Source organism: Lactuca virosa, chromosome 9 (genome assembly GCF_052849685.1).
Source record: "Lactuca virosa cultivar CGN04683 chromosome 9, Lactuca_virosa_CGN04683_v6, whole genome shotgun sequence".
Classification (NCBI taxonomy): domain Eukaryota; kingdom Viridiplantae; phylum Streptophyta; class Magnoliopsida; order Asterales; family Asteraceae; genus Lactuca; species Lactuca virosa.
Window position 1 is genome coordinate 10,262,211 of NC_136434.1, and position 16,322 is coordinate 10,278,532.

The following is a 16,322-nucleotide window of genomic DNA, read 5'->3' on the forward strand; positions in this document are numbered from 1 at the left end:
TTGGTAACCAACCATGATTGCAAACATGGTTGGGGGTTGAGGCTTTGGAATCAGGTCTTTAAAGGGGTCACAAGGCAGATTTGGGTTGCTTTTGCACCCAAGGAAGGCCCCATGCAACACTAGAGCCATTTTAGAGCCTTTTTGGCTCAAAAGTCCCATGCATGTACGTAAAGTTCGTAACTTTACGTGCTAGATCGAGCTTAGGGGATTGGATCTATCATTTGGTCAAGTGTTGTACATCAGAAATCGAGGATTTAGGGTGTGGATGTTATCGACTCGGCGAGTCCGTTCTTGGGACTTGACGAGTCCAAGGCTTTGAGCCCCATATCTGTTGAGGGTCAAAGAACTCAGTTGGGTGTTAGAAGGGTTGTAGCAGGACAGAAAGGGCGACCCAACGCATTGGACTTAGTTTTAGACCTGGAGTTCATGGGACTCGACGAGTGCTAGACCAGACTCGGCGAGTCCAAGGCAATCTCCTTATGATTGAAGATGAACTCGACGAGTTGTTCATACAACTCGGCGAGTCAAGGTTAGAACTTGTTCATCTGATGAAGGTGAACTCGACGCGTGTTCATACAACTCGGCGAGTCGGATGAAGTTTCATTCGATGTTCATATCGAAGAGGAACTCGTCGAGTCGTCGCTAAACTCGACGAGTAGAATCGTGGATGAGGACAGTTGAAGAGATAGGGACTCGACGAGTTGACGGCCCAACTCGGCGAGTCGGGTCAACTGGAAGTTGACTTTGACTTGGACTTGGTCAGGGGTAAAATGGTCATTTTACCCTAAGAATAGATTTCAGACTCTGATTAAGTGTTTTGTGGGGATTGTAGCCGGAGGATTTCCGGAGCGGCAGCAGACAGAGGTTTCCCGCACAGATTATCAGCAGCTACTTGTACGAGGTGAGTTACCTTCCAGTAGGGGTGGGTCTAAGGCCACAATGTCGGCCCACCAAAGAGGAGTATTTGGAAGATGATTGTCTTTGTGATAATTATCTTGGTCTGGTTACATGCTTTGGTCATGAGTTTTATTTGTATGATATGTTACGTGTATGATAGGGATTGGTTTCCCTGATAGCGGTCCTTAAGACCAAAGGGTAGGTCAGTACCCGGATATGCCTGACTGTATGTTTATATCATGTTGTTGTATGCTAGTGGTAGGGGGTGGAATAGTCCCCAGTTACCGGTTGAAAGATACCGATGACAGTTACCGGTTGAAAGATACCGATGATGATTACCGGTTGAAAGATACCGACGATGATTACCGGTTGAAAGATACCGAGGATATTGTATAGTACGTGATGATTACCGGTTGAAAGATACCGATGATGATTACCGGTTGAAAGATATCGACGATGATTACCGGTTGAAAGACACCGAGGATATTGTATGGTATGTGGTATGATGGGGGAACTCACTAAGCATTATGCCTACGGTTTCGGTTTTGGTTTCAGGTACCTCTTCGTCTAAGGGGAAGGAGTCGGCGGCGTAGCATCGCATCACACACACACATGATTTCCGCATGGAGTTTTCTGGGATTGTACTCTGATATGTTATGATTTTATGACTTGGGTCTTCAGACATGATGCATGGTTTTATGAGATGATGTGTTTCCATAGTATTTTCTTATGAATGTTTTTATGAGTCAATTAATTAAAAAGAAATTTTTGGACTTGAAAATTGGGATGTTACATCATTTATGAAAAATCTGTCAAAAAACAAAATCATACACACATCCAGATCTGAGTTCGTGTTCTGAACAAACACACACACTCAAATATGAAGAAGCCCTCAAGAACATGATGAATAACCCTGATGAACTAGATAAAGATCTGAAACACACAATGAACAAATCCATACGAAAAACTCCAGACTGCGAGTTTATTTTAGAAGAATCCATCTGCAATTCGAATTCTTTCCACATTATGCTCATAAACTCAGATTTGGGGTAAGTTATTTTTTTCAGAAATCGAACACAGATGGAGATGAATACATACACGTGATGAACACACATGCACACGCCTTCGATTTTTTTAAAGCTTACAAACTCGAGGATTGGTATGGTATTCCAGAAACACATACAGACGAAAAATCAAACTCAAGACCAACCCTTAGTCGAGTTAGGGTTTTCAAACCCAGAAATCGATTTCCAAGAACAAAGAAGAAATCGATTTTGTGTGTTTTAGGTTCCTTGAAGATGAACACACTCACATGTGGAGGTTTTCTCAAAATTGAGCTTGAAGATCTGGCGAGTTCTTGAAGGTTTGACGAGCTTGAAGATGAACTCGAGTTAGGATTTTCAAACCCAAAAATCAAGGTTAAAGATGAACTTGAATCTGGAATATATATATATATATATATATATATATATATATATATATATATATATATATATATATATATATATGGGCTAGGTTCAAATGTTCCTGACATCTATTGTGTGCCCGTAAGCACAAATCTAGACCACCGGATGGAATAGAATCAATGGTCATGATCTAGGGGTCTATGATATTAAAATAGGGTAACATGTACCATATAATCACATAAATTTCAGCATAATGATGTTTTGGTCAATTAACCTATATTAAAAAAGAATTTTCCAGATTTTTTGGAATATTTAATACCCTTATTTTTAAAAATCTGAATTTTTTAAATTAATTCAAATTTAATTCTAATATAATTTTTAATAATATCCGATTTCATTCTGTTAGATTGGCATAAAATCAACCATAAACTAGTAAATATATATTTGATTTTATTCTTGCAGAATATGGTTATATTCAACAGTAACATTTTATAAAGAATACAAGTCTTCTTGCACTAATAATATATCAAATAATTACATTGTATGATTGTGATACAAAGAACATTCTTGAATAATAACAACATTCTGAAAGAATAACAAGTGTAATTCTTAAAAAATAACAAGATTCTTAAAATATGAGTGTAATCAATCTTTAATTCATTCTTCAAGCCTTTCATATCATGTCTTCAAACCATTCTTCAATCCATTCCTATCACAAATGCAACAAAAACTAAGAATGGTTAAAAAAAATATCATATTCTTTAAGAATGAGTTTACTGAACCTGTTCATTCTTTGAGAAAATATCATAGCAAATCAATTACAAAAAAGGAAAACACAGATTCTAAAAGAATGATTAACTCTAAAGTGCAATTTTCATCTATTCTAGCAGAATATTCTGACAGAATATATATGTCATTTTAAATTTTGGCAGAATGCATACAATATTTTAAAATGACATATATATTCTGATAGAATAATCAGGGCAACAACATTATCAGTTAATAGTAATTGATCCATTCTACAAGAATAATCAAGTAACACATTGGATCATGAATGATTCAAATCTTTATTGTTTTTTTAATTATACTTAAGCCATTATATAGGAACGTATGCATAAAGAATTACACACAAACTCCAAAGACAAGTAATCATTACACATCAAAAAACAATTAATATATTGATTAAAAAAGTCACTACAATATTTATCATCTTAACTTACGAAAGCTTTAGCATTCCAAATCCAAAACAAAATACACAAAAGAATTAACTTTTCAATATATACTTATGATTTGATAAAATTCTTCTTTTTATACTACACGAGATAATATTTACTAACTATTACAGATCTTGTTTTTGTGTGTTTGGATAACAATACAGACCATGCTTTTAATTTTAGTATTCTTAATTTCTTTAGTTTAATAACCATTATCTAAAAATGTATTGGGGTTTTACTCATCGACTAAACCACCCAACATTTTCAAACGCTAATTGGAAATTTGGAATAAATAGAATAACATACCTTCATTTTGATACCTGCACTATGGAACGCCTCTTCTAATTGGAAATTTGGAATCCTCCTGTTCTTCAAATTACAATGAAAAAAAAAGAGAAATCAACACTAAATACAAGTTAAAAATTTGGCCGATTTCTTGTGTCCTTACCTTCTTATATACGAAGACCCATCACCTATAGGTGGTATCGGAATTTAGAGGAGATAAATGATTGCGGCGAGAAAGAGGTAGAAGTGGCCGACGGTGGAGAAAGAGGAGGAAGAAATTGGGTAGAGTAATGAGTCGCTGATCATTATTCCAGGGAAAATGACGACAACGTCGGTAGCTGTAAGAAAGAAGGAGGTTGCAACGGGGGTGAGGGATGAAGTCGCGAACAGAGGAGAACGGCAATAACGTAGATGCAAATGTGAAGGTAGGGTTTTGAATTGATTATCCTTATTTAAAGGGTATTAAATGTTTTAAATAATTACTAAACTTAAATATGGTAAAGATTACTATTATACCCTTTAACAATTTAATAAATATTTAATATTTCCTAATTTTTGATTGGAGCATTCAGGAACACAATACTTGTGAAAAACATATGAACCTATCTTATATATATATATATATATATATATATATATATATATATATATATATATATATATATATATATATATATATATATATATATATATATATATATATATATATAGGGGATAGAGAATATACATCACAGTCCCACCTAAGCTTAGGTACTAAACCTATAAAATATATCGTTTTAACTTAGTAATTATACTCGATTTGGTTTTCACTTGGTAAATATATTGTCCCTAATAACATTTCTTCCATCTATTATCATTTTACCATCCTTGTTTTCTTTCCTCCATTATCGTTTGTTACTTCATCCTAGTGAACAGTATTGTTTTCCATCGTCACGAAGGAAGAAGATAATCAATATTCTTGCTTCCTTATCAAAACTATTGTGTACATCATGAAACTACATCTTAAAGTGTTATTCGTGAACCCTCTAATTGTAATCTTTATATAGTAAAACAACGTATTTTCATGAGGTTTAATACCTAAGCTTAGGTGGTGTTGTAATGTATATTCACTTTTCCCATATATATATATATATATATATATATATATATATATATATATATATATATATATATGACCAGAGCTTTGTCATATGCCGGAAACCGGCTAAACCTACAACTACAGGTTATAAGGATGTTTTTTAAATGATTCAACAAATTCAATAGAAAAATATTATTCCTTTTTGAAGGGAAAAGTCCTTTTTGTAAAAGGACTTTTTGTAAAAGACGTTTTTCCAAAAGATGTTGTTTAAAAAGTGTTTGGGATTCCTTTTTGCTTTTCCAGCCTCAAAAGTTCAAAAAGACAAAAGTCAATGATCTTTTGCAAATGCTAGTTTTTGTGCTTTAGTAAAAATTGATTTTAAAAGTCTTTTTCCATTTACCATACAACTTTTGGACTTTTCTAACTTTCTGAAAAAATTAAAAGTTGATTTAAAAGAAAAAATATGTATAAAAGGAACCTTTTGAGTCATTATCCCTTGTTTAACCCAAAAATAAAGAGACATGCCAATAGAAATTTGAAAAGGGAAATGTACCGATCCAACGCGCCCTAAGTTAACTAGCTTTGAAATTTTAAATCCATAAATTTTTATTTTAAAAATCATACCTACCCGATTACTGTATATCTGCAATTGAAATTGAGGAGCGAAATGTACCGATTCTGGCAGCTGGAATTCCTCTCCCGCCTTCCCGGACATAGTCATATTTGGCCTTCTTTTGAATTACGAAAGTTTTATGGTTGAATTGCAGATTCATGAACGAAAAATGCAAATAGATTACCACGCTGTTGTGGATGCAAATTCGATTCGTCAATGGAAAGGTCAGTATTACAAATTTCTTAAAGTTTTGGGATCTTAATAATGCTTTGCCGTTCGTTTTACTGATTTATATATTCGATGAAATCAGTTAATGTATCATAAGAACATGTTATAAAGGGTGAGGCGTCATTATTACACAAACGAAAAGTAAAATTACTAGTCCAATCAAACAGTTCAAGAGGATTCGGTGGAAATCCATGAATTTGATAAAATTACACCGAACATAGTTACAGGTTACTATGGATGGTAATCAGTTAATCTATAAGGGGATATTGTTCATACCTGATACACAACCACTGAGCACCAATCCGATTATTCAAGTACAGTCTTTATAAGCTATTTTGTTTGAAAACCAGCAACCTTTCCAAGTGCTTCGACTTCTTTAGCTAGGAGTTCCACTTTATCGATCATCTCCATTACCAGAAACAAGAAATTTGCTATCGCAAGATCTTCAACATTTTCAATTGCTCCTAGCTTTGAAGTAGAAAGCAGGATCAACTCTAGTTTAATGGATTGCAATTCTGGCATTATTACGACCTCTAAATTGCTCCTTTTCTTGTTCATGATGTTTTCCCCTAGCTCTCGCATGGTAAGTCCAAGCAACAGCCCAACATTTTTGCATGGCTCTTTGATTACTTCTAGCAGCATTGATGAGGGCTGTGTAGAGAAATGAGTGATTTTAATACCTTTTTGTGCTCTGATTTTATCTTTATTTGTTGCATTGGTCATAATTCATAAGCTAGATCCTGGTAGATAGTACTGTGGACCTGTAATGCTGATTTAAGACACCCTTGAAGTGACAGAATGTTAGAAGCAAACTCCATCAGCAATTCTGTTATCTGTTGATGTTTCTCCCAAGGATTACAAAACCAAAATCTTCCATGTGTAGGTTCCCACCTTGCAAAATTCACCTGAAACTTATATGGAATTTCAATACCTGCTCATAATGATAACTTCACCACAGGTCTTGGATTTTGGTTAGTTTATGAAATTTACAAGTGAATTTAAGACTTGTAACAACTTAAAAACTTGATATTTGGTGCATGGTATTTAAGTTTGATATGGATAAGAGATATCACCAGTGATTCATCACTTGAGTTTGAGTGCAAAACTGAGTTGCAACTGCTGACATGAATGATTGGGCGACTTTCCTTTTCACCAACTACCAAGAATGCTTCCATGCATTCTAGAATTCATCATTGATAAGTTTACATTAGATCCTACTAAAAGAACGTCGTGTATGGTTTTTCATGGGTGTAACTTGTAAGTAAGTACCTTCAATGCAGGAAGCTAGTTGTTTAAACTTGGAGGAGGTGAGTTGATGAAGTTCATCAGTAGCCCACATGGGAAATACAAGTAAGCTGATGAATATACAGACAGAAAAACCCATGGCAACTGCTGAAAGACGATGGTGGGCTAATTCCATGACTTGATGATCACCATGCAAGCTTGATGCTGCTACAAGGTTAAAGGTAAGGATAAAGATTGTAACCCCATAATCATATCTTTTGTTTATGCTTGGAATAAGTCGACAGTATGTTGCCATGGCACCTATAATCCATTATACAATATCTTTCATTCATTAACATGCTTCATGACATAGATCAGACAAATATAGGAAGTAGATGAATATTTATTCAACAAGTTTTGGAAAATACTTGCCAAAAACAAATATTAAAGTGCCAACAACTATAGTGTATTCTATCTTTCCCAGATCACTTGCCAAAGTTGATGCCAAACACCCGAGTCCACCACCAAGTAGAGTTCCAATTCCACGAAGTAACCCTTTGCTTAATGTGGCACCTGGGATATATATATATATATATATATATATATATATATATATATATATATATATATATATATATATGTATTGATCAAACTAAATTCTAAAATTAATATATAGTTGTAGAATAATTCCATTATAACAAACCTCCAAAGAAGTCAAAGATAACCTCAATAGTCATGATAGCCCACATTGCATTTTCCCCAACTTGCTCAAATAGTGGATCAAGGATATACAGAAGTGAAACCAAGAACAAGGCAAATCCAACCTTGAAGCTGTGAATGAGTTTTTTTATGTCATGTTCACATATTGTGGGTAGTATAGGAGAAAACAGAGTTGAAAAGAAACAAGCTTTCTTTTGCTTTGTGTGGCTAGGAGTAGGAGAAGTTTCATTTCTGATGGAAATGTGAACGTTGTCTATTTTGGTGCTCATTACTCTTAATTTTACCCCCTTTCTCTTGGTTGGGTTTCATTTTCTTTTGAGATAGATACACGTATATATATATATATATATATATATATATATATATATATATATATATATATATATATATATATATATATATATATATATATATATATAGAAGGCCATTTCTTGAGAGATATGGAATGGAACATAGGTAAGTGCAAACGTCAACATTCCTTTTAGGGTTTGACACAACATTAATTTGCACCACAAACCCTTACATGAATAAATATTCAACTAGGGATAAGATAGTCCCATGAGTGCACTTGGCACATCCATCATCATAAGCCAATAAGCACCACAAACTAAGTAGTCACAATGGCTAATTCATACCATTATATCTAGCCTAGCCTAGCCATGCTGGAGTTGGACTTATAATCATCCCATGTGTTAAATTACCATTACACATGAAAAAAATAAAACATGATTTATAACCTTTTATTTAAAGCATTAAATGACTCATTTAGCATGCAATTATATATATATATATATATATATATATATATATATATATATATATATATAACTCTTGAGGGTAATTAACTTTTGCGTTTGTACTCATTTGGTCTCTTTCCTTTTTTTTGTATTCAATATACCATCGAATTTGTTGTTTGCGTTCACCATAACCCTTTTGACTGGCTTTTGACCTGTGATAGCCGGTCAAAGGGTTATGGTGAATACAAACAACAAGTTCGATGGTATATTGAGTACAAAAAAAGGAAAGGGACCAAATGAGAACGAACTCAACAGTTGGTTACCCTTCTGCGTCATTTTCCCCGAAAAGTTAAATGAAATTAAAGTTGCAAAATTATCAAAGACTGCAACCTTCTTTGGCTATAACGTATATGAAGAGCGTTTCAAAAGGGTAACCTTGTTAATCATGGTCTATGTTATGCTTACTGTGGTTAGCTGTCAACACCTCTCTGCAAAAGGATATGACTGTGTATGAGAGGTATATTTATCAGCATAAACGTTTACCTCAAGGTATATTATGGTGATGTGTCTACAAAAGCAGCATGATATTGTACATATTGATGTTGTATCTTATCCCATGAATTCAATCTTAAAGCTAAGTAAACTCAAAAATCACAGCACTTGTGATTCCACTCGTTTGTAGACTTGTCTAGAATCCATGATACGATAAATCATTTGATTGGAAATGTAAATGTAGTCATGAAATGCGTCTGCTTAGTCAAGATTCCCCTAATAAATATTCAAGTGCATTACAAAGTTGTACATGTATGAATAATGTTCTTTCGTGGGTTATGTTTTGAAGAGAAGCAAGAATGAATCTCATAAAGTCATTAATATCATTAGGAGATGACGTGAGATTTGCTGTAAATGAGTAAAGGGAAAATGAATCAGGAGGGTAACCAACTGTTGCATTTGTTCTCATTTGGTCCTTTTCCTTTTTTTGTACTCAATATATCATCGAACTTGTTGTTTGTGTTCACCATAACCCTTTGACCGGCTATCACATGTCAAAAGCCGGTCAAAAGGGTTATGGTGAACACAAACAACAAGTTCGATGGTATATTGAATACAAAAAAAAAGGGACCAAATGAGTACAAACGCAAAAGTTAATTACCCTCAAGAGTCATTTTCCCATATATATATATATATATATATATATATATATATATATATATATATATATATATATATATATATCATCCCAAAACAACGTAAACAAGTGCAAAAATCTGAACATGTGTAAAGTAGTGAACTGATACAACAGATTTACAGTTTACCTAATTACCTCTCTCATTCAGCCAACTTTTTTTTTTACAATTTCATTTTGCCAAATCCGTTTTTACATGTTTTTCCTTAAATCAGATTTTACATATTTTTTCATAAGTTGCTTTTACAACTTTATGTTTACAAGTTTTTTTTTTTTACTTTGTTTTAATAAAACGTTTTCGGCTTTACAGGGTTTTTTTACAAGTTTGTTAATGCTTCTGGAAACCCTATGGCTCCATAGAAGACACGTAGAACACATTAACTCGACCTAGAAGAGTAGTTTGTGTAGGAATTGGGATGAGGCTTACACACACACAGAGACAAGAGCATCTATATTTATGGTTTGTGAAGAGTGTATGGTTTCTCACCCATCCCAATGAAGCCAGATTTTTAATATTAATATAATGATGTACAATAACTTCATAGGTAATTGACATGTCTTATCTATCAATCGGACTTGCATTTTATGTTGTTGGAGTCATGGCTTCGATTATGAAGACATGAAAGGAAGAAAAGCATAAATGATAATGATGATAAGAGGATATAGATATATCGTGCACCAAAGAATTTTCCCATGCACAGGATAAATAAGATGGGACTTATGAATATGATGGAACAGAATTACCCTAAATCATAACGAGGGCACTTCACTTCACTTGTATCCAAAGTCCCAGACTCACATTGCCCTTCTCAATTGGGCACGCGTATATAAGAATGTTTAAGGTTGAATATGTAAAAATCAACTTTTAAAAAGAAGTTTGGGACTAAATTCATAATAAAAAAAAAAACTTGGGACAAATTTGTAAAAAAAGGTCATGTAACATGTGAAAATGCTATAGCAAGTCACCAGGGTATCATGGATACAGTTTTTTAAAGTTACCAACCACAGGTCTTCGAAACAACATGTGGGGGAGCAATATCAAGAAAGGTTAAATGGTCTAGGATTAGGAATGATACTGTAAAAAATTTCATAATGTTTAGGGTCCATATTTTAGTTTAGAATTTAAGTTGAAATGAAGCCTTAATAAATGGAAGCACTACGGATCAAGAAGAGTGGATCTTAAGATGATGATTTTGAAAAAGTATAGTAATAGTATAAATCATAAATTAGAAGCGAGTGTATACTTTTCCTTGCAATTTGGTTTATTAGGAATCTTGAAAAACTTAATGTGAGGTGAGTTGTGTTGTGTTGTGTTGTGTTGAAGAAATTGTAGATAGTAATACTAGATAAAGCAAAAAATGTAAGAGAAGTCCATCCATAATAATAATAATAAATTAGCAACAAAGACAGAAAATGAGACTTTGAAAAGCGGATGGCAATAAAGTGGGCAAAACTTTTTTGTTTTTGCAGTTACACTCAGAGTCAGAACATGATCCCTTCAGTACCATTCATCTTTTCCAAGTCTTGTTGTGAGAGGAGTGTTTTCTTTCCACTACCACCCGTTTTATCATAAGGCTGTGCCATTTTCCTCAAAAACTGCATTTAAAATACACCATAACTTCAAAGGAGGAGGGGAGGGCATTCCTGTCTTTTTGGGCCATTTTTTGTCTCACTGATATCAATCCAAGTCCAATGCAAGTACTGTTATGTTACGTCCTGTGTAACAAATAAATGGGGGCCCACAACTGCAACTACAAGATGTGTGTGTGTGTGTGTACCTCTCTTGCTATATGGACAGCCATATCTGTACTCAAGTTGAGGTGGGCATCACGCAGATGAGACAGAATCCACCCAGGCAATTTTGACCGTTTGTCATGTCGGGTATATCTACATTTTTATATATATATATATATATATATATATATATATATATATATATATATATATATATATATATATATATATATATATATATATATATATGAAATCAAAAAATATGGAAGAAATAAATATAAATAATTAACTATAAAAAACAAGGGAGGGAACCACCTCTTGTCAGCAAATATCATCATTCCATAATCTGCCTTTGAACGGATAACTCGTCCCACACATTGAGCAGCTTGTCTCTGTTTAGATGTACACAATATTTTTTTTCCTTACAAACAATTCAAGATTCATCAAAAAGAAAAGAAAAGAAAAAAAAAAAAAAAAGGGTACCAATGCATCGAAAGTCAAAAAGTCCCCTTCTTTTATCTGAAAAGTCTCTCGCAGGTACTCCAACCGAGCAAGTAATATCCTGCAACCGCATATATGATATATCAATCAGAATCCCCCACCTTTTATTTACAAACACACTTTCATTTATTATAGCATATCCTACTTTCATTTGTTTCTATTATTAGAGCATATATACATACGGTCTATTTCTTTTCTAGATTGAATAAACCGTTTAAATGATCATTTTACCTTTGATAAAATGCAACAAACAAATTTTCACAAGATTCATTGACTTGAATGTTGGGAAAGGGTTGGTGTCTTAATAATCTTGGCTTATTAAGTCAAAAAGATACATGTATATATATATATATATATATATATATATATATATATATATATATATATATGTATTGTATAGGGTATTAACTATAGCATAGCCCCTCAGTTAATCTTGATTACTCACCTGCTTAATGTGTACTGGAAAGGAATGCCAAACATGATTACAAGTCTCCCATAATGTCGGTCAAAGTCTATACCTTCTGCAACTTTTCCCCTGCAACATAACATTGTCAATACAAATAATCATACATGGATTCAAACTGCAATAATGCTATAACTATTAACTAGGTAGATTGAACAAAGTTAAGTATGATTCCTCCTTAATAGTTAATAATAATGTAATGTAAGTAGAATGCTGTTGTTGAGAAGGTTACTGATAAGCCCCAACTTTACTGGTTTATAGCATAGGGGTATTTCTGTCTTTTATCTATTTATTTTCCTATTAGTGAGTCTAGAGCCAATCATAGGTGGAAAACAACGTTAGTGGGGATATCACCTCGCTAAGCTGTTATTCCCTTTTGTCCTTTTCTTTAGTAGTAGTATATATGGTAGTTAGAAGGTAGAATGAGGGAGCTAAGAAATTATATTGTTAAGAACTTTGTTCGTCCATTCCTCTCGAATGAATGGGAAAACCCTAATCTATCTTATCAGTTCATAGTTTGATTATCAATGGGAATTCTATCCTAATTTTCTAGTATTATTGAGTGTTTTGTTGCTGTGAATCTGTTAGCATGCCTGGAGTATACGATAGATTCAACAAGGGTCTATCAGTTACCTAGCAACAGAGAAAAACACAGCACCTCTCCCGCAATCACAGGCTTTACGATAATTGTCCAGTGCTAAAGTAGTTTCAACCACATCTTGTGTCTCAATAAACACCAGTTTACGTTGCATTATTTCCTGGACCATATCATAATAAATTTCAAATTTCAAATAATACCAATAACTGAAAGAGAAGAGGGTTTTGTACCTTCAAGATCCCTGTTTCATTCCAACTGTTGACAATGGCATCCATATACGAGTAACTCACAAAGAAACAAACAATTCCATCAGGAACCACTGACACCATCTCCAATAAAAGCCTTCCGTAATTTCTTTCCACTCCAGGGTCACTTCTCAAATCAAATTTTGTGCTAACTGGAAGCTGATCACTGTCATTCACAACAAAAGTAATAAATAACTGAAATCGAGCAAAATATACACATTTGTCAATCAATTTACCTTCCACGTGTGAGAACCATGGGGCATATGCAATCCCTTGTCAAAGACATGGTAAAACTCCTACTAACCACTGGATTAAAATTAAGAAGCCGAGGATACAGATCAATGGGGCTTAGTGTTCCAGATGTGATCACAACCGACTGAAATCTGTCAAACACCGGCTTTATTGCAAGAGAAGCATCATGGCAGCTAAGCTGAAAAAAAAAAAAAAAAAAAAAAAAAAAAAAAGTACTTTACTATGATGTAACAGATTTGATTTCCTGATGTTGGAAACTTGTATAAATACCTGCAAGACTGGATCAGGAATATGGGGCATTCTCTCATCATAAGGTTCAATTATGATTGAAAACCCTCTGGTGTATGTCCCCACAAGTGTTGCAAAGTCGCAAATTGTTTGAATGTGCAGAAATTCATCCGTATCAGTTATTTCCAAAGTCAACATAAGCGAATGCAGACGATCATAGCAGAATTTCAGCATTTTTTGGTCAATTCCAACATGTGAATTCACAGCATTAACAAATGTAAGTGGGCCCTCCTTTTCAACATTGTCAGTATCCAAACGCCCTTTCAAATACTGCACTAATCTGCGCAAAACAGACAAGAAATGCTCTGCTCTCCGTATATTTCCAGGCACTGCCTCCTTCAAGATATCATCAGGCAATGCAGGATTTGCAAGCCACGTGTCACCAACTGTAAAACTCAAGATTTAAAAAAAAATTATAATGAAAAAATGGAAAAGTGTTGTATAAAAAAGTTGGTGTGTACATACGGGGTAAGTTCCCTCTTTGTGCTAAACCATCAACAAGTCGGTTGTATTCAGCACGCAACCTACCAGCATCAGTGGCCTTAAACCTTCCTACCAAGTTGAACAAAGTTAAAATAAAGATTATCAAACAAAACAATTATCAATGAGAGCTGCCTAAATGATTAGAAGTTGTAAAAGGATTACCTTTCAATCTCTTGAGACATTTTATTAAGGTTTCTAGTTGCCCCTTCAAGTGTTTGTTTGCGTACACTCACACTTAGGGCTTCAATGCAGACATTATCAATATTGTGAGCCTCATCAAACACGACTACAGACTCTCTTTGCATCTCCTTTGATATGAAGCCAGCTACTTTGGGATCAAGCAAGTATTGGTAGCTATAAACCACCACATTTGCAAATTGGATCATGTGGCGGGCTAGAAAGTATGGGCACCACCCTTTCTCCTTCCCAAACATCCTCAGATCCTGCCACCAGTTTAAATCATCATCATAACATCCTCAAATCACACCAAGGTTAAGATATCGTCATTGCAGTGCATTCATGTGTTAAAGGTAATTCAATGTTTAATCTTAGCAAATTACTAGCTTAGTTATTCCAATTTCAGTACATAAGTGACACACAGGACTATGAAAATGCCTGTATCTCTTATGAAAAAAACTACAAACCTGTAAAGTATACACTCCAGGAGGCAAAACAGCATCAGAGCCAGCCTTCTCGTAGGTCTCAAAGAACGAACAAGTTGGAATATTAGGGTTTTCAATAGCAAGCGCCCTAACCCAACTAGCGGTAAGTTTCCGACATCCCGCATCAACGGAATCCCGATTCTCCGCAGAAACCACATCGGGATTTATACACAAATTCTTTCTCGACGAAAGCCCAAGGGCAAGCATCCGAGCAGAAGGACCGATATTCTCGAGCTGGTACTTGTGAAGGAGCTTGAGCTCGGCTAGGGTTTTTTCCATTTCGTGCACCGTGCGAGTACAGTAGAGTAGTTTAACGGGATTAGATGGTTTAGAAAGAGTGTAGCTGGTGATCAATGATAGAAGGGCGATGGTTTTTCCGGTACCGGTGGGCATTTCAAGGAGGCAATGGCCTTTGGCGTCTAGGGCTCGTTTGAGCTCGATCATGTAGGAGTACTGTTCGGGATATATGTGATCGTAGGGGAAGTAGACTGTTACATCTTCGATTTGGAACTTCATCTTCCCCGTATATTCACACTAGTGTTCTTTGATATGATAATGATTCTATTGTGACTGTTTGAGAGTGCGATCTGCGAGAGAAAACGAAGATTGCCGGAAATGGCGACGGACTGAGAATGTCTGACGGCGCCAGGGGATAATGAAAGAGAAGCCGCAAGCGTAAATTTTTATAGTTTGAGCGCAAGGTGTTCTTTTTGGGAAAAAAAAGATTGCGAATTTTTACATAATATTATTTTTAGAGGAAAAATCAAGAAATTGACTAATATATATATATATATATATATATATATATATATATATATATATATATATATATATATATATATATATAGTCAATTTCTTGATTTTTCCTCTAAAAATAATATTATTTTTCCACAATATTTTCACAAAAGATGTAAAAATTCGCAATCTTTTTTTTCCCAAAAAGAACACCTTGCGCTCAAACTATAAAAATTTACGCTTATATATATATATATATATATATATATATATATATATATTATTTTTTTTTTCTTTTAGAAATTAGACACGACACTGGATGCGAATAAATTGGTTGAAATTATGTTTTCTAATTTTTGTACACTTAATATTTATTTTTTAGACTATGTTTATTAGTTGTTTGATAGACATTAATAGATTGGATGAGACTAAACAAATCTTTTAAGGCATTTTCAAATAAGAGGATGAGAAAGTCGTTCAAATAAAATGTTGTATTTTGTCACATTAATATTGATTCGGTCTATTTTATATAAAATACAATATAAATGTATGTAATGTATTACTTAGCAAACAAAGCTTTAGATTGTGTTTGGGAAGGGTGTGGTATCAAATAATTATTTTCTTACAAATATGATAGTCAAATACTAGTATAATGAAATATTATTTACATTTTTTGAACTAATTAATCCCTATATTCTCATCTTCTAACAAGATTATTATTTTTATCTATGATTTTCATGCATAGCCAGAATTTGTTAAGCATTCACATAATT

At 33.9% G+C, this 16,322-nt stretch overlaps 2 protein-coding genes across 3 annotated transcripts; both read right to left on the minus strand.

Moving 5' to 3' along the window:
• Positions 1-5,785: 5,785 nt before the first annotated feature.
• On the minus strand, positions 5,786-7,966 carry LOC145136362 (aluminum-activated malate transporter 13-like). Its single transcript, XM_079070489.1, has 6 exons — positions 7,649-7,966; positions 7,378-7,518; positions 6,991-7,266; positions 6,795-6,901; positions 6,483-6,626; positions 5,786-6,372 (listed from the first exon to the last, which is right to left on the minus strand). Exons 1-6 carry the CDS (start codon positions 7,932-7,934, stop codon positions 6,052-6,054), a joined length of 1,275 nt encoding a protein of 424 aa, XP_078926615.1. The 5' UTR covers positions 7,935-7,966; the 3' UTR covers positions 5,786-6,051.
• Positions 7,967-10,937: 2,971 nt separating this feature from the next.
• UVH6 (RAD3-like DNA-binding helicase protein) lies at positions 10,938-15,509 on the minus strand. Of its 2 annotated transcripts, none has more exons than XM_079071748.1 (12): positions 14,797-15,508; positions 14,315-14,595; positions 14,135-14,217; positions 13,652-14,055; positions 13,366-13,559; positions 13,115-13,295; positions 12,920-13,044; positions 12,269-12,358; positions 11,806-11,884; positions 11,638-11,714; positions 11,367-11,475; positions 10,938-11,184 (listed from the first exon to the last, which is right to left on the minus strand). In XM_079071748.1, exons 1-12 carry the CDS (start codon positions 15,328-15,330, stop codon positions 11,071-11,073), a joined length of 2,271 nt encoding a protein of 756 aa, XP_078927874.1. In that variant the 5' UTR covers positions 15,331-15,508; the 3' UTR covers positions 10,938-11,070. The 2 variants fall into 2 exon arrangements, with proteins under 2 accessions (XP_078927874.1, XP_078927875.1); XM_079071749.1 differs by having other exon boundaries at positions 11,006-11,260; positions 14,797-15,509.
• Between the last annotated feature and the right edge of the window lie 813 nt (positions 15,510-16,322).

Excerpts from the sequence above, each read along its gene's own strand:
- LOC145136362 (XM_079070489.1), bottom strand. The coding sequence starts at position 7,934 with ATGAGCACCAAAATAGACAACGTTCACATTTCCATCAGAAATGAAACT. Across the intron at positions 7,267-7,377 it reads CACTTTAATATTTGTTTTTG|GTGCCATGGCAACATACTGT; the intron begins GCAAGTATTTTC and ends AATGGATTATAG. Across the intron at positions 6,627-6,794 it reads ACTCAAGTGATGAATCACTG|GTGAATTTTGCAAGGTGGGA; the intron begins GTGATATCTCTT and ends TATAAGTTTCAG.
- UVH6 (XM_079071748.1), bottom strand. The coding sequence starts at position 15,330 with ATGAAGTTCCAAATCGAAGATGTAACAGTCTACTTCCCCTACGATCAC. Across the intron at positions 14,056-14,134 it reads ACAAAGAGGGAACTTACCCC|TTGGTGACACGTGGCTTGCA; the intron begins GTATGTACACAC and ends TGAGTTTTACAG. Across the intron at positions 11,715-11,805 it reads TTTTGACTTTCGATGCATTG|AGACAAGCTGCTCAATGTGT; the intron begins GTACCCTTTTTT and ends ACATCTAAACAG.